We start from the raw sequence: 17374 nt of genomic DNA, 5'->3' as shown, positions 1-17374 counted from the left end.
ACGGTATTTGATAAAGTTTAAGGAAGTTTTAATTCCTGTCCTGTGGAGTATTGGTCTCCCATATATAAACGTTAGTTAACGATTACTGCAGAGCACACGTATTTTCAAAGTTGGCTGTTCCACTTTCCCTGGAGCAAGCTACCCATTTTCAAGCACAGTTTAAAGGGCAAAACTGCCTGTCCTCTTCATAAGAATTTGTTTTAAAAGGTTCTATTTAGCTTTTAAAGGATACATTCATCTGCTGAGTCACAAGATCTTGCATTAAGTGGGGAAACCAGGGGAAAGATCTCCAAAGAGCCAGACAAGCAGGAAGGGGTTAAAAGAGGTCTGAAAGCCCTTTAGGAAGTCTTTCTAACTGAATAGGCTTGGCGGCTGTGCTCCAGTGCTTCCTCGCCATGTGGAACCAAGCACTTCTCACCACCACCCTGCGTTCACAAGTCCTGATGTCATGCTAATGCGATCTCGCACTGCGCGCAGTGCCAGGAGAGAAACAGCTGGCACTGGATGGCTCCCAGGTTCGTGATGGCATGTGGGTCTGCAGTCCTCCACCTCCTGATGTTGGGACCCACCAGCTTTCCCCAGCAGCACCTGGGCGGAGGGCTGCGAGTGTTCCACTGCCTGCAGCACAGGGCACTGCGGTGACCAGGACTCCACTCTCACCGTACGGTAATCTTACAATCTATCGCTATATGATAGGCCACGTACATAGGCTTTAGATACAGTACAAGGGTTCTTTCAAAGGCCCTTGAAAGTGCTGAAATGAGTGTAATTGCATAGCCTGCCAGGTACGCGCCAAATGCAAATGCAGTCTGTGGAGCTAGGTATTTGAACTACACACATCACAATGCTTTTTTTTTTAAAAGAGCTTTTCATATTTAAGACAGTAACTTTTCCAAGAGGGCTGGTTCCTGCTAGGCTGTCCACAAAAGAGAAACAAAGAGGATGATGTGAGGCAAATAGCAAATGCCCAGCAGCAGCCTGTGAAGACCTGGACACGCTTAAGAGCTTGTTTTGTTTCCTGTGGGGTTCAAATACCGTAGCAATCCAACTGTATGGAGTCCAGACCTATCTCTGTTGCTCTACTCTGTATCTTCTTAGTTTAAAGAAACAGTATTGGCCAGTTCAGGCACACAATTGTCTGTGTATCGTTCCGTTCTTGGATTTAAAAAAGCCTGTCTGTGCTAGAAAATCAAAGTAGAGTTTTGATGAGTTAATTTACGTATTGCTATATATAATTTCTTGTAATATGTTCAGTTTCTTATCCGTAAAGTGTCTTCCCCCAGTAGTATGTAAAGACCTGACAGCGTGTGTGTCCTTGCAAGTCACACCACGGAGGGACTGTGCGTGGGTAGCGGAGGGATGGGGAGAAGGTTGGGTTATCGCTGAGCTGCTTCTTTCCCCCTTAGGTGCGAAGGCAAAGCCTTTCCCCGACAGCCAGTCTTTCTGGGCAAAGCGGAAGCGAATTTTTCACTGTCCAAATTCAACGAGAACCAACGGCATACCCCGAGGAGAGTAAACTGGATTTTGTGGAGCCTTCTACTGTTTCGTTAATTAGTAATAGAGTTTTTCCTGGAGATAAAGCGATCTATCGGTTAATGGAGTTTAACGTACTAAAATACCAGCGAGCTCGACCAAGGCAGCGCAGCCCCGCAGATACAATAGGCACATTGTTTCCCTGAGGATCCTATCCCCCTTTTATCGGGGGAGGGGGGAATCACTTCACCCCACTTGGCCTCTCCTCCCGCAACGCTGCGGCTGCCCGCGGGGCTGGGGGGGGCGGGGGGTGTGTGTTCCCAGGGCGAGACCAGCTGCGGGTGTGGGTGCGTGGGGTGTGGAGGACCCCGGCGGCAGCGCCGAGCGAAAGGGTTAAGGGCGGCGGGGCCGCGCAGGGGGCGGGCGGTCCCTCCCCGCCGCCGGGGCAGAAGTAGCGCGTCCGCGGCGGCGCGGCGCGCAGTGCCGAGGCGGCGGGACGGGGGAGGCCGGTGCCGTTGCCCGCCCCCGCCGCTCGGGCGCTCCTCGGTGTGAAGATGGCGAGGGCGGCGGAGCGGGGCGGTGCGCGGCTGGGGTTGTTGCTGCTGCTGCTGGCGTTACCCGCCGCCGCCGCCCGCCCGCCCGCCTCTTTTCCCAGCGATGTGAACGGGCACAGCCTTCACCCGCCCTACTTCAACCTGGCCGAGGGCACCCGTATCTCCGCCACCGCCACCTGCGGCGAGGAGGCGGTGGGCGCCGGTAGCCGCCGCGCCGTGGAGGATCTCTACTGCAAACTGGTCGGGGGGCCGGTGGCGGGGGGGGACCCCAACCAGACCATCCAGGTACGGCCGGGGGAGATGGGGGTTGGGGTACACCCGCACATGGGCAGCTTGTAGAGCCTCGCCGGGGTGGCAGAGTCGTCTCCGGGGTGGGGGGGGGTTGCAGAAAGGTCTGACCCCCCCCTTTGTGCTTCCCCCGGCCATCGCTGCCTAGTCCCATCCCTATTTTTCAGGCGTTGGTGCGAGAAGAGGCAGAACCTGGGAAGGGCAGAGGCTGCGGCAAAGAGCGGGGCAGCTCAGAGCTGGGCGAGCAAGCGGTGTGCAGGGCCCCACGGCCCCCACTGCCGCGGGTGTTTTCCCACGCATCCGTGCCCTCAGCCGGACCTTGTACAGAGCTGGTGTGCACCAGCTGGCAGATGGGTTAGTGGTGGGGTGCTCTGGGAGGGGGCAGAGGACAGGCAGGATGGTCCCCAGGGCATCCTCCCCTGCCCAGGCCTGCGTACTGGAGTTGGGAGCCCATCTGAAGCCCCTTGGAGCAGTGGGGCGATGAGACGCACGTGCTCGCTCTCTCCCAGCCTTGCCAGAAGTAGCACATGTGAAACACGGCTTGCTGAGTTCCCGTGGCATTATTTTTAAAGTTGCTGGTTCTTTATGTTTATAAAATCGTGGGCAAAGCAGCTCCTAAATTCCCCCGAGAGTCGGGGAATCGGTATAATAGATGTGGTAGTGTTTATCTTTATGGGTCTTAACTCCGCCGTTTCCTCTGTGTTCAGTGGGGCATTCGGATGAGCAGAGGAGAAAGTTAAGAGGGTGAATTTTACAAGCAAATGTCAGGTGACTTATCTCAGGGGTCCCATTTTAAGTGGACCAGAGGGAGCTTGCAGCCAGGAATGTAGATGGTAAAAACTGCTGTGCAGCTATGGTCCTCTTGAAAAGAGGAAAGAACAGTTGTAAACAGGCTTGTAAAACATGAGTTTTAGTTGCAGGAACTCCAGACCCACTGCCCCCCTCAGGGCAGCCCAAGCTGGGAAGAGCAGCTCTGATTTGAAATGCTTTACAGCCTGAAACCTGCCATGGAGCGGCCAGCTGCTGCTCGTCACCGTTTTCTGCTTGTTGCTTATGAGGTTCACAGTGCCAGTTCACCTGTTGCAATGGAGCAATAGGGTTGTCCCTAACAGTAAGGAAGACCAAGGGAAAATGGTCAAGTTTCTCGGATTGAGCCTTTCTTGGCCTTTTGGTAGGGATGGCTTTGTTATAAGATGATCTCTGAAGCATTTTTCTCATTCTGGCCGCATTCTCCCGAGTTAGTGCTGTACTAGGAATTTTCTGGCTATTGTGTGGTTATGACATGGAATTTTGCTCTGTATGTAGTAGAAATTCTTGAAGATGTTACCGGATGGCAAGAAGCTGACATACCCTTCTCTGAGTTTTGCCACCTTTTAAAAGTGATCTGTTTCACTTTGCACTGTAAAATAAGCAAAGCTTCTTCAAGTTACATTTAAGTACTAGTAGCAGGAGTCTATAGGGACCTTGATGTAGTAATTGTGCCTACAGCGAGGCAAAGGTAGTAAGGAAAGGTAAAGAAGTAACTGCTGCTATGTGCACTTGCAAACAAATGTGAATGATCTGATCTGCTAAGCAAAACTGGGAGGATAAGACTGCTTGGAAAAGCTGGCAGATGTGGGTATGCATTTATCGTTCTACATCTGCCCACCTGCACTCCCGCCACACCACTAGCTTAGCATGACACACTGCACTAAGGATGCTGGTAACTACAATAAACCCTTCAGGCTGTACCAGCTCTGGGGGCAGTTGTAACTCATCCTGCAAGTGCAGCCCTTCCCTGGCACCGCAGGGTGTGCACATCCTCCGTCTTCCCCCTGCTGCCAAACAGGGCTCCTCAGCCACACATTTCTGCAGTAACCTCCTCCCATCCCCTCTGCAGCTCTGGCACAGGGTTGCTTTGATCTGAGCACCACTTCCCAAGCTAGTGGTCTTCGGTCAATCTGAATGCTTTAGAAAAATCCTTTTGTAGTAGCTCCTTTCCATGACCACAGGCAGAACCTAAAAGGGAGGGGAGGAAACAGGAGGCATCAGAGCAGAGGTCAGAGTTCCCAATTCATCCCCTTTAGGGGTTTCGGCACCACCTGGTGACTAAATCAATGAGGGAGGTGGGAGGGAAGTGTTCAATTTGAGCCGACTGAAACAACAATAATGAACTCCACATGCATACCCTTGCTGCCCTTGCTGCGTCCCAACAGACAGAGTCCCTTCCCTTCTCTGTTCACCTGCTCAGTGCCGCTCGTGCGTGGGGCAGCTGTGGTGTAAAGGGGGTTTTGGTCAGGAATTCTGGAGGAATGTCTCTTGGGACCCTCCAAGAGATTTCCACGTGCCATGGTGGTGAAGGGATGTTTGCTTGACTAAAGACCTAGTGTAAACATTAATACAATCATCTAGTCAATGAGTTCTGTCAGTTCTCTGTTTTCTGCTTGTTTTCATTTGACATTGTAGAAGACATTCAGGAAAGGGAATTCATTGACTTTAAAACGTGATGGTCTTAAAATGTCAATAATCATTAAGCTTTCTGAAATAATGCTGCCCTAAAGACACTTGCAGTGTTTTTGGCACAGCTTGTGGGAAGGCTGTAAACCTTTTCAAGGAGTTTCCTTTGGTTTATTCAGGGCTCTTTGGCAGAAGACAGCATTTCTAACTGTGGGGGGCTTTTCAGTCTGCAAGGATGTGATGCACAGCGATGCTGAGGTGTGCTGAAAGGACTTGTGATGGCGGTTTTGCTTTCCTTGTCCCACTCGCCAATCAGCATGGGCAATCCTACCTTAATGATAATGTCTTGAAGATGAGCCAAAAGAGAGATTATAGGTTTATTTTTCTGGTCAAGCTTTATTGAAGATGCTTGTAGCTAGCTGTCTTCCAAGACAGAGACAGTTCTGCAAAGGCATAGCTGTGTGCTCATGTTCCCCAACCCACCCGGCTGCCTGGTGGCTGTTCCAGAGACCTGCCAAAGCCAGCAGGGATCGTACACTGCTCTCAGAACGAGGCAGGGTGGTAGACGATTACTTTATTTCAGGAGATTAGTTGTATAACAATAAGGGAAGTTACTAGCATTAATTGAAGCAATTACAGACCTTAGAATTTAAACAAGTACAACAAACCTCACTGATTTCAAGTCAGTGCTGCTTTTGCTTTGTTTGCACGTTGAATTGCAGTGCTGAGCTACGCTTGCCTGAGCCGCGCTGGTGCTTACCAGAGGTCTTGTCTTCTTGCTCTTCTAGGTGTTGGTAACAGATGAGGTCTGAAGCCGTTTCATACCTGAATGTCTCTGAATTAAGTGGCATTCTATTCTGATATCCTGCAGCAGTCAGTGACCATCTGGTCTGATGCTTCTCAATCCCGTGCTGTGTCTCTCGTGTGTGGTGCTGCGTGGCAGAGGCGAGCTGGCTCAGCCCAGGGCGCTCTGGGCTTCGGGTGACAGTGGTGCTGTACCTCTCTGTATGTGTCTCTTCTGTGGTTACATATATGATAGCATTGAACTTTGGTGGTTTAACTGCAGCTGAAAACACACAATTTTTAGAACAAGTTGCTGTTGCCTGCAGAAAAGACACCTGGTGAGATAGCCCCTGCTTAACTCTGTGTGAGCAGTTACCTGATGTGTGAGGACAGCCCCTGTACCAGCTTGCAAGTATGTACTTTCCTTGTCTGAAATATTACTTTTTTGCCCCCCATTTCCTGCCTCTTACCTCATCCCCAGCAGCCCAGGCTGCCCCACACTCCCTGTGGTTTTCTGATAAATTAGGTGAGGAGAGCTGAGGTTGGGTCATGGCAGGGCCAGATAAATGGGGACAAAGCCATCTGCTTTCCCCCAGGCAAGCAGTGCCAGCAGGGTGCCAGGCTAGTCTTTATGCTCAAGGGAAACTTCAAAGTTCTCATTGACATGAGCGGGAACAGGATCAGGCCTTGCAGGTCTCTGGAAGCTGCCCTCCATTCAAACCTCCTCCTTATCTCTTTCCCTTTGCGGTTTGCTCTGATTGTGGCAGTTTTATGTTCTCTAAGCTGCCTTCCAACTTCTTGCATTGCTGAAGTTCGTTCTTTGGTGTACCCTGGTGATGTCCATGCCTATGCAGTTCTGGCAACCTGCCGTCTCCACTAGGCCTGTGGCTCACAGTTGCTTTTTAATTAAAATCCTCTGCTGATGTCAGAACTTCTCTCTTCCCTGTAGAGTCCTGATGTGCTGTGCAGGAGCATGAGTTGCCCTAAAATAGGAAAGCTGGAAATGATTCTCATCAGGTTTAGGTCTGGCTCTAATGAAACAACTAATGAGCAACTGGTGCATCAGAGGGGCTAATTGTACTTCTAACAGCAAACTTAGATCAGCTGTTGATATGTTTACCAGCCCAGTGGCAGCTAACGCATGCAGGCTGCACAGCAATGGGGAGGGATAACAGCAGCATTACACATGTGGAGCAGCAGATCCTAATTTTTAGTCCCCTCTTACTGAACTTGAATTGCCTGTCACCCATCAATGGGAACTTTGAGTTCAAAATGGCTTTCACATCTGTGGCAAGAATTTAAAGTATGAAAACACTTTTTTTTTTGTTATTTATCCCCATTTTGTAACCTTGCCTCACTTCTCTCCCCACCTCAGTGTTGTGTATTGTGCCGCAGAAATTTCCACACAACCTGTTGCACCGGTTCCTGTTAAAGGTTTGAGCTGAAGAGTTGGGTCGGTTTTATCTGGTCTGCTCTCCCTCCTTGCTCAATGCATGTTAAAGTGAGCCTTGTTCTGACCTCTCTGTACAGCAGGAGCTCCCTGAATGGGCATGAGGATTACCTGGATGGTTTCAGCTGCCCTTTTCTTTGGCCTTTTGCTTGCCCATCTGCTATTTTCATATCTCTAGAGTTAAATAAAAGGTGTCCTTGTTCAGGATAATTTGTGTTGCATAATTGCCCACAAATAACATAGCACATGGCTGTGGGGAAGAATGCTGTGAAATCTTTGTTTCCTTTGCACTGAGATTACTCCAGAGTTTGGGGCATCTGGAAAATCACATGCTCTGTGGTGGCTCTGCCTGGCCTCAGCCTTTGCAGGGATCCAGATGCAGTAAGGAGATTGCCTCTCTTGAGATCATGTACCTGGTATAATATTAAAGCTGGCTGCAGCTAGGACCGGCAAGGGCAGCTTGCTTGACTGGGGATAACTGTGCCTTTAAAAGGAAAACTGCCTGTACCAAGAGTCCCCTTCTACACTGTTTGTAGCAGCAATTCAAGTGACAGAACAGTGGCTCCACAAAACAAGTAACTTGCCAATTTTCAGGGCTATTTGCAGGTTTCCTTGAGAGTGCGTCAGATTCATTTGTCCATTAAATGGGAAAGAAAGAATTGCCCCTAACAGCTCAGGTCTTTGTTTCATACTGCTCAGGAGGTGCTGTTAAAGTTGCAGAGCTGTTTTCTCTGGCAGCGTGTCCATAGAGCTGACAAAGCCACCCGCACCACAAAAGCAAGGCAGAAAAGTGATTGTAGCTAGGTCCCTGGCCAGCTGACAGCAGGGGCTGTCCCTTTCTGGCCTTGCATTGCAGCATCGCCAGCAAAAGGAGCTTGGCTGCTAGACTATTAAGCTTGAAAATGTAGCTGAAAGGACTATGCTTGCGAAATGAATAGGTTGACAAGAAACAGATTGCAGGGAGTTGGGCACAAGAACTGCCAGTCTGGGTCCATAGGAATGACTGAATGGTCTGGGTCAGGATCTCTGAGTGCCAACAGAGGTGTGAGTGGCAGCCTCAGCAGAGGAGCTGGTGGCCCTGGAGCTTGAGCTACTGCTCTCCGTTGTGGTGCGTGCGGCTTCTCCCTCTGCATATTCTTCTGCATCTGGCAACCAGTTCTTTGTGTCTGGGTCCCCTTTGTCAATGCTCAGTGCATATCCAAAATACAGACTACTTAGAGCAGCCTAAAATCTACACTGGGTGGTTGTTGTGGGTTTTTTGAACTTTTTCTTGTTCCTTTTTCCATCCATGCTCTAAATTGGTGCAAACGAAAGGTTTATATATTGATTTGCATTAGCAGGCTTACACCCCATATTTTCAGAATTGCTTTGATACCTGTCTGCTTTGTGCCACGTTTTTCTGGCTACAGTTAAATGTTATTTTTGTACTTTCCAACAGGGCCAGTACTGCGACATCTGCTCCTCTGCAAACAGCAACAAGGCCCACCCCATAACAAATGCCATTGATGGGACAGAACGCTGGTGGCAGAGCCCTCCGCTTTCCCGGGGGCTGGAGTTCAACCAGGTCAACGTCACTTTGGACCTTGGACAGGTAACCCAAGTCCTTCTTGGTTATATTGTAGACTATGCTAGCAAGGACCTGCTCCTCGGCTTCTAAAATCCTTCACTGGTCCTTGCTGGAAGGGCGGGACAAAACCTGCTCATTTAATGATAGGGCAGGAGGCTCTGGTTAAAATGTGGAAGGGAAAACCTCTTGTCTGTCTGTTTGTAGTATTAACTGCAGTCTGTGCTATTTGCTGTTGCTATTTGGCCTGTCCCTAAGAGTCACTCGTGGAAACCTACCATGTGCTATGCAGATGTCATTGCCCTGAAGAAGGTACCTGCTTCCCGAAAGGGGACGGTTAGCAAGGCTTCACCCCAGAACATGAAAATACAGCCCTGAGGAATTTAAGGTTGTGCTGTAAAACTTCAACTGGTTCGTTTAAAGCTCTTTAAAAAAAGCAAGTCTGTGCTGAAGATCTTTGTATACAAGACAAAGAATGACAATAGATGTTTGGTCTCTAATGCTGGCAAGTCAAAGGGAATTAACATTGTAATAGCATGGCTGCCAGCCCTCACCGCCTCCTATTCATCAGCAAAACCATCCCTCTGGAAATGGGTTATTCTCTAAGACTTTGCTGCTGCTTTCCTCTAAGCTGAGGAAAGATGTCCTGCCTGAAGCTGCAGAGGCAGGAAGGTGTTGTAAGCCAGAGACCTGAAGGGCTGTGGGTCTGCTTTCTGGTATGGGGCCATTGCTCTGGCTGTTGGATGGGGCAAGTCCTCGGCTCGGGGCAGGGGGTGCGTGAGACACCCCTTTCTCTGCAGTGCCATGCAGCCTTGTCTATGGGAGCAGCCCCAGCTCCTCGCTGGCAGCCGTTAGCCCTTGTAATTCAGGATTTGGGGCATTTGCTCTGTAGTCTATGACAACTTAGTAGTTGACTACTGAAGTGCCCCCATGAGTGGGTAGGGATGGTCTTTCACCTCCTCTGCTGTACTTCCCCAAGCTCTGCTACTGGCCCTACAGCACCGAAGGCCAAGTTTGGGTCCTCCTTGGCTGGAAGGTCTGTGGGAGGGGGGAGTTGTGCAGCTGTGGACAGCTCACCTCTTGCATATGGAACTTGCCTGCTGTGATTGCTCAGGCAGCCTTTCAGGGGCTGAGTGCCCTGGCCCTTTCTTTGGGAGTTTGCACTGGTTGTAGCGATTTCAAACCTTGTCAGGCACTGAAGCTTTGCACTGACCTTGCAGGTGGCTATTTCACCCTCTTTGGTGGAGTAAAGGCTCATTTGTCACTGCTGTTTGCAAGATCTCTGACTCCAAATTTACAGCTGTAGATACCTGGGATGTATTGATGACATACCCTTCTGTCAGATGCTTCGAACACACCCTTTAGTCCCCAGGATTGTCTCCGATCCACTCCCTGTCCTGATGTAGCGCTTGCTTGGAGCCTCCCAAACACCCTCCACAAACTTGCTCTCTCCTGTGAGTGCCAGCTATCTAAAATTGTGCTATACACAGCACCAGCAAAATATCTCCTAATGCCTGGGGCACATCATGCATCACATAATAGCTGTGTGGGCAAAGCCTCCCAGGGCTGCGCACAGTGTGCCGATTCCGTTGGCCAACGTAGGAGGCATCTGCTGTGTCTCTTAGAAACTTCCCAGCTGGCAGGGGTGTGCTGGGTGGGTGGATCGCTTGTGTTCCCTCCTGTGACCAGGGGCCAGCCTGCGACACGGCTTTCTGATCACTCACCACTACTCTGGAAAGGGATTTTCAAAGACCACCTTTCCTTGAGAGCTTCTCCTCTTTGTTATTCTCTGTGGCAACTTTCTGGCTTTAGCCCAGAGCTAACCCAGCTGCGCTGTGCACTTGCAGGCTGCTGCATTTGGCTCACCTGGGGATTTGCAGCCTTCAGAGCTGGGAGCCAGAGCTAGGAATAATTCTGGGGGGCTGCAGTATTGCTAAAACTGAGCTGGTGTAAGTTTATCTTGTCTTTCCTGCCTTCCTCTCCCAGGCCTCTGTATTTGTTCTTGGTACCCTGGGGGGTGGGATTGCACCATCATTTCTGCAAGGCTGGTAGCAGAACTTCCACGTGTGTGCTGGTTGTGGTTGCTTCACCTGGTGGGGGGTTTCTCTGGGCTCACAGATCCTCTGCTTCCCTGCCACCTTTGCAAAGTAAGTGGTTGCCCAGCTGGTCTCAACAGGGGCACAGACCTAAAGCTTCAGCCCATTTTTAGTGGCTTCCTCTTTATACATGCCCTTATTGTATGTAATTGCTATAATAACCTGTTTATGCTCCTGGTGAGAGTCAGTTCTTTGCTTTTCCCTCCTTTGTTTTGGTAGGTCGGGCAACAGAAACAAGATGAAATGTTACAGAATCGCTAATTTCCTCCTTTTGAAGTTGAGGCTGGTTGAAAGTATGGAAGATAAAAAGAGGAATTCTTGCGACCCAGCGGGGTCTGCAGGGCTAGTGCAGGATCAGGCCGGTGTACCTGGCAGCCAGGCTTTGCAAATTCCTTGGATACCTGCGAAACAGCGCAGGTAACACCCTCAAAGGCATGTCTGAGAGCAGGGCTTTTTTTGGCTGGCAAACAAGGCCTCTCCTTGCTCAATATAACCCTCTAGGGAACTCTTGGACCAATTAAGATTTAATTTAAGGGGCTGACGGCCACTAAAAGCTTTTTTCCCTTTGGGGGATCATGAGTGCCTGGTGCTGATGGCATGGTGCTTTGGCAGGAACACGGCAGGGGGTGGCACAGGAGGTTGTGGTGTCAGCCCCCTCCCTTTGCTGCTGTGCTTCCCTGCTGTCTTGGTCCCTCTCAAGCCGTAAGTGCTTAATTACCAGCTGGAATCAGGTTTCTCCAGCATTTGGCAAGGCTGTGGCAACTGGGAGAGGGGTGGTTAATTAAGCAGCCTGTTGGTCTTTGCTTTTGCTGGCTGGGAGCTTGCTCTCCTCACAGGGATGTTAAAATCCTATGGGAAGGAGAGAGGGAGGAATATTCACAGCCAGCAAATAAGTTAAAGAACAGCTCAGGCTGGCCACCCAGCTGGTGTGAGTATATTAAACACTCACATCATGTCATCTTAGTGCCAGCAGTGGCCTAATCTTAACGGCTTCATCAGCAAGGCAGATCGGAGCTCCCACCACAGCATGGGAAGAGATTGTGTCTGATTATCTGCTGGGGGGGGTCGGATCTGAATTGCTCCCGCTGGTCCCATGTCTATTCTTGCCTCCTTGGGGAGAAGTAATTTTTCTTCTCGGAATTGGTGGGGGGAAAAGCTGGCAGAGGAGGAAAAGTCACTTGAGGGTTTCCATGTCAGACCTGGGTCTGAGCACCAGAAAGAAGGCAAACCGTTCCAAGGAGGAAAGTTAAATTAATTTTAGGAGCTGCTTGGGAGGGGACTATGAAGAGGGAATTACTTTTTTTAACTTGCTTTTAATCCTTACCTTGTGCTTAAAACTTTAGTATATTCAGGATGAATGGCTTGGCCACTTCATGGATTTGCTGCAAAATACAATGTCACGGCACCATGTTGAAGCACAGTTCAGGTTTTGCAGGGTGGAAGAATTGAAGGGTGCTGTGTGCTAGGAGGACACTGTTGTGTGTTCTGGTATTGCTGGACAATCTGGACTTGTCCCCAAAACTGGCCATCCTGCCTGGCTTGGAGGGCAAAGGCCCATGTTGTGACCAAGGGTCCTAAGCCTGCCCCACTGCTGCTTAGCTCCAAGCTCATTCCTTTCCTGCCTGGAGCCTCAAGACCAGCTGGAAATGGGAAAGTGCCTCTGCTGCAAAAGGGCTGTGTGAGGAGTAGAGGGACAGGAGACCATGACTCACTGCCACCACGGGAATTGTCCCCTGTGATCCTGCTGTGATTAAGTGCCACAGTGGGTGGAGGGGAGGAAAGGGTGTGATGGAAGATTCTTTTTTTTTTTTTTTTAAGATGGTCGTTTGAGTCAGAGCTGACAAAAATCAGGAGGTTTAAAGAAACATGAATGGCTGGCTTCTTGCCAGGGCCTGACATCTTCCTTGCATGAAGGTGAACCCAGGCCAGCCCTTCCAGAGATGTTTATGGATAGTTGGTGCTTTATGATAAACTCTGGAGAGGAATGCTTGCAGTCATGCAAGAGCAGGAGCTTCGTGCCAGTGCTTGCTTGAGGTTAATTACTGCAGTGAGAAGGTGGCTGGATAGCATCTCCCATCTCCCCCCATATCCCCAGAGTCTGTTAGCCCTGGTGACACTAGAGAACAGCAGAATTTCCAACTGAAGCTTTGCAGGGAGTTTTGAGTTACACACCAAAGGTATTTAATTCGGCAATGCCACGCAGAGGGCACGCAGCCTCATCTACACACCAGTTGCTGGCAAGAAACACTTATGTCCATTCACCTGCCACTGAGGAGAGAAGAGGTACCTCCTCCTTTGGAGAGCTCCAGGCTGTTACTGCTTAAAATGCAGCTCCCTTAAGGGTTAGAAAGAAAAAAAAACCATTGCATTCATTGGTAACTCATGAAGATAAAAAGGAAATGGAAAGGAAATGAAAAGGATTGTGAGCTGAGCTCCGGGGCCAGTCTGAAGGTGTGTTTTGTAGTCCCTGTAAGATGTGTCTGGGCAAGGGAGTAGATCAGTAGCTTACTGGGTGCCTTGAGAAGTACCTCTTGAGTTTTCCGGTAATTACGGTGTGATCTGCCAAAGTTACCATTTTTTCTGGCCTCTGTTGAAGTTAATCAACTTAGGCTTGCCAGGCTCCTCTAGCTTCACAGTAAAGGTGTTCATTGGCACAATACACACTGGACGCTTCAGTCCTTGGCCATCAGGCCGTTATTCTTTCAGTGTGAAACTTCTCTCAAAAGGAGGTAGGTGTTTTTCCTGTGGTGGATTTCCAGGGCATAAACCTACTTCCTTTCCCTCCTGCACTGCAAGCGTGGCCCCTCGGGACTGGCTTTGCACAACGGTTAGACGTGCAGGATGCTTGCAGGTTCTGCGAATGTGGCTGAATGCCTGACTTGCATGAACACGTCAATCCTCTTTGTGTGAACTGATTTCTTGTTAATGAATATTAAATTCCTATTCATCCTTGGTAGATCTGGGCTGGGTTCTGTAGGTGAAAATGCCACCTGGCCTAATGCTAAATGAACACCATTGAACCAGACCATAATACCTTGCGTGTCACAGTGTTCTGAAATCTTCTTCCACCTCAGTTTCTAGCCTCCCATTTATTTTCATTTAATTGAAACGGTAATGGAAGCTGCTGGTAGAGATCTTCAGGAGCCCTCTTTGAAAGGCAGCTGGAAGGAAAGCCTTGCAAACCGATGGGCTGAGGCTTACCTCCCTGTCCCCAGCAAAAGCCTTCAGCACACAGATGAATCTGGTGTTTATTCCCTGGCTTAATTAATTGAAAAATCCTTCTTGGTGAGTAAACTCATGAAATCCCAAGAGAAAGCCCATGGTGGTTCTCGACTGGAGCTGTTGTCCTAGTGGCTGCTTTCCCTAGGCTTGGTGTGGGATAGGGGTGATGGTCATCCAAGAAGAATTTTCAGCTGAAAACTACTTAAATTTCTCCCTCCTTTCACCTTTTTCCTTTTGCACCTTGGTTTCAGTTGCTGTGAGAGGTCTTACCGCCTCTGGGTGATGTAGCTGCTGTTGATGTTTCCCTCTGAGGCATCCTTGTTCATTCTTGCTAAACACAGAGGGAAACTTGAAGTGAGTCTCTTCCTTTCCTTCCTCTTGGTGGGGGATGTCTTCTGCATCATTTTCCCCAGCACACATAGCTGGGAAATTCACAGCTTCCAGGCCACAGGTTGCCTTGTCTGCCTGGCATGTGTTTTTCACTGCGTGTTGCAAGAATGGGTGAAGATTTAAGATTTTTTGTATGTAGTTTTTACTTAATTTCTCTTACTGTGAGGACTACTTGGTCTTCGCTGTGCTTGGGCACCACTGTGGGAAAGGGTAGTAGGAGGGCTTAGTGACATTTATTGTGAGCTTTTGCACCTTAAGTAAAGGGCTGGGGCGTAAAATCTCTAACAAAGACATTCTTTCTCCAAATTGTGCTCTAGCTCTTGGAGCAAAAGCAGTATTAAAAATAAAGCATGTTAAGCAGGCTGAGCGGAAATCCTTTTTGCTCTCAACAGCTGAGCCTACAGTCTCTTCTCTTGTGTAGAGTCCTCTGCAATTGCCATAAAATGCTCCAAAAGTAGATCAAGATCTCTGTTTGTCTGTTTACAGGCTTCAGAATCCTAGTTCCCTGATGTGAAATGGCCTGTGACTCCCCTTTAACTACAGAGCCTGTTCAGTGCTGCTGTATTTCAACGTGACTGTCAAGTGGAAGCGGGGTGCATATTTGTAGTGCTTCTCTGGAAAAAGCAGAAAAGGTGTGACTGTGAGAGAGTTCACAGCACTGGGAGCTGGCGCTGAGCCCAGGTGTATGGATCTTCTCTTCTGTCCCTATATTCTCCCCCTTATTGTTTGAAAAAACTTAGCTTTTGAAGACTGTCCTGTTTTTTTCAAAGTTGCAGTTCCCCTGACCCAGACCAGCAGCTGCTTGGGGTTTTTTTTGGTTTTTTGGGTTGGTTTTTTTGTGTGTGTGTGCTGATAAGGGGAGATTTTTGCCTTCGCTTGCCCCTTCTCAGTCTTTTTGTGCTTTCTGCCAGCTCCCACTGGATTCCTGTCTCCAATGGCTGTGCAGGAGCCACTCAGGTGAGCAGGAAGGGAGTGCCTGATTGTTAATCAAGTGGGGATCTGTCTCCTCTGGCAGCAAGAGCAGACCCATCCTCTGCTTTTCAAAGAGCCTTGCCAAGTCGAATGCCAAGTTCACTTCTCCGGCATCCAGAGCAGCCAAGGCTGAGACTTCTTTCCTCTATATTACTGCTGTTATTGGTTGCTGTAAGGGAAAAGATGTGCAAAATATCAGTTTAGGTAAATCACGGATGACATGTGAATTTTAATTGTATGTTATGTTTACTTAAGTCATGAACCAGTTTTCCAGGGCTGCAATGAGTAGATGGTATTTCACTTGTAACATTTGATTCCCAAAAGACTTGCCATGCCTCATGTCTGCCAGGCTGTGAGTACTGAGAAGAGAAGGCTCCCAGCGGAGCACGATGCTCTGGGCAGATCACTCAGCATCATGGCACCTTTTGTGGCCTCCAAGGAGGGTGTTTCTGCCCATCCTTTACATCGTGTACAAATGACCCTTGTGCTTGAACAGCTTAATCTCCCCAGAGGCTGTGCTTGCTCTGCCTAGACCTGAACCAGCTCCGGAGAATTCAGGTGTTAAAATAAGCCTCAGCCTCCCCCCCTCCCAGAACAGCTCTGGGTAATGACTGATGAAAGGATAATTGCTCTGTTTCTAAAAAGTGCATGCAAGATTTCCACTGTAATTTCTCCCTAGCTATTGTTGCCTATTTTTAATTTTGGTGTGATGAGAAACGAGGAGGCTGCTGGTGAGGTCTCCTGCCATGGAGCTCCCTCTTCCCTCCAGGCTGCCTGTTCCTGCTCAACTCCTTGGGATTCTTCAAAGATTAGGAGAAAGCCTCGGGGCAAGCACGAGCTGGGGAGAGGTCAGGAGAGCTGCAAGCTGGCGTATGGGAGGCTTTAGTTTGTAATGAATAGCTGGAAGGCAAGCCTTGTAATTTCTTGCTGTTCTCCTGGAAAGTGTCTGCTTGGCTGGGCTGGTAAACAAGAGCGTGCCTTGAATCGGGTGTGAATGTGTGCAGATACGTGTGCTCCAGGGGTCAGCTTTGGCCTGTTTGTGGTTGTATCAGGCAAGTTAAAACAGACCAGAACCATCTAGGACAGGCCTCTGTTTACTGGAGAGTTGCGTTTTCCTACTTCAGACAGATGTTACAGAGAGCATTTTGTGAAGGTCAGTGTACCCCGTGGAACTGGAGAGGTTCACAGCTCTGACTTGGAGTGTGCTGGCATCCAAGTAAGTGGGTGAGCATTTTCTGCAGTTTGGCTTGTCCCATCTCCAAAATGGGAATACTGCTTCTATCTCCCTCATTTTGTGTGCACAGCCTGTGTGCTGGAGCCTGCACAGCACCAGACTGAGTACAGAATCATTTGCAGAAGAGAATGATTTCTTGAGTCAAGCCCCCAGGACAGCTCGTGGCTTGGTCCTGTGCAGCCCTTCTCTTCTGTCCGTCGTCTTCCTCCAGCAAGTGACAGCACCCCTCACCACTGCGGCACGTGCTTGGCTGTCTGTGAACTCCTGCCCTGAACACACACCTGAGTGCATGCTGCTGAAGCCAAGGGCTGTGAGCCTGGAGGTGCTGCCAGTCCTGCTCTTCGTGTGACCCACGTGTGGGCTGGGAGACATGCTCATCCTGTGGCATTGCACGGTCGGTTCAGTTCTTGATGCTTGTCCTGATCACAATGAGAAACCCCTCAAGTGGGCTGTTCCTGCTTCCTGGGGCAGCTTTCCGGGAGCCGTCCTTGCCTTCCACAGCTCTGGCACAGCTATGTCCTGGCTCAGATCCACCAGTCTGGCAGGGAGGATGCGAAATACACTTCTGATCATCTGCCTAGTTGGCTTCTCTGCTCTTTCAAGCCTGTTCTAGCCCCCCGCACCTTTCTTTTGATGCTTTACCAAGCCTGGCTCAGCCCTGCTTTCATCTCTGCCTTATCCTTTTATTATAGTCATAAACGTGGGCCTCCGGGCTGTGCCCAGCCTTGATCCTCAGACGTTTCCTGTTTTCTGGATTCAGTGCTCTTCAAATTCCAGACCTCCCCTCCTATGTGTGATGCCAAGCAGTGCAAAAAGTACTACACTGCTTCCCATTTGATGGAAAACAAAAGGCAGATCAGCAGGAGGACACAAGGTGAGAGGTGCACGCCCGCTGTGGTGGGATGGAAGAGT

The 17374-nt window shown here is 49.5% G+C and overlaps 1 protein-coding gene across 2 annotated transcripts in view; it reads left to right on the top strand.

Moving 5' to 3' along the window:
• The first annotated feature begins 1950 nt into the window (after nucleotides 1-1950).
• The window catches only part of LAMA5 (laminin subunit alpha 5), a 97386-nt gene continuing 81962 nt past the window's right edge, over nucleotides 1951-17374 (top strand). For both annotated transcript variants that reach the window (XM_075020480.1, XM_075020473.1), the window contains exons 1-2: nucleotides 1951-2312; nucleotides 8423-8575. In XM_075020480.1, coding sequence (XP_074876581.1) covers nucleotides 2028-2312; nucleotides 8423-8575 — 438 coding nt within the window. In that variant the 5' untranslated portion in view covers nucleotides 1951-2027. The remainder of the gene's footprint in view (nucleotides 2313-8422; nucleotides 8576-17374) is intronic.

Source organism: Buteo buteo, chromosome 2 (assembly GCF_964188355.1).
Source record: "Buteo buteo chromosome 2, bButBut1.hap1.1, whole genome shotgun sequence".
Taxonomy (NCBI): domain Eukaryota; kingdom Metazoa; phylum Chordata; class Aves; order Accipitriformes; family Accipitridae; genus Buteo; species Buteo buteo.
The sequence above is the reverse complement of the archived record's forward strand: the minus strand, read 5'-3'. Positions and strand labels throughout refer to the sequence as shown.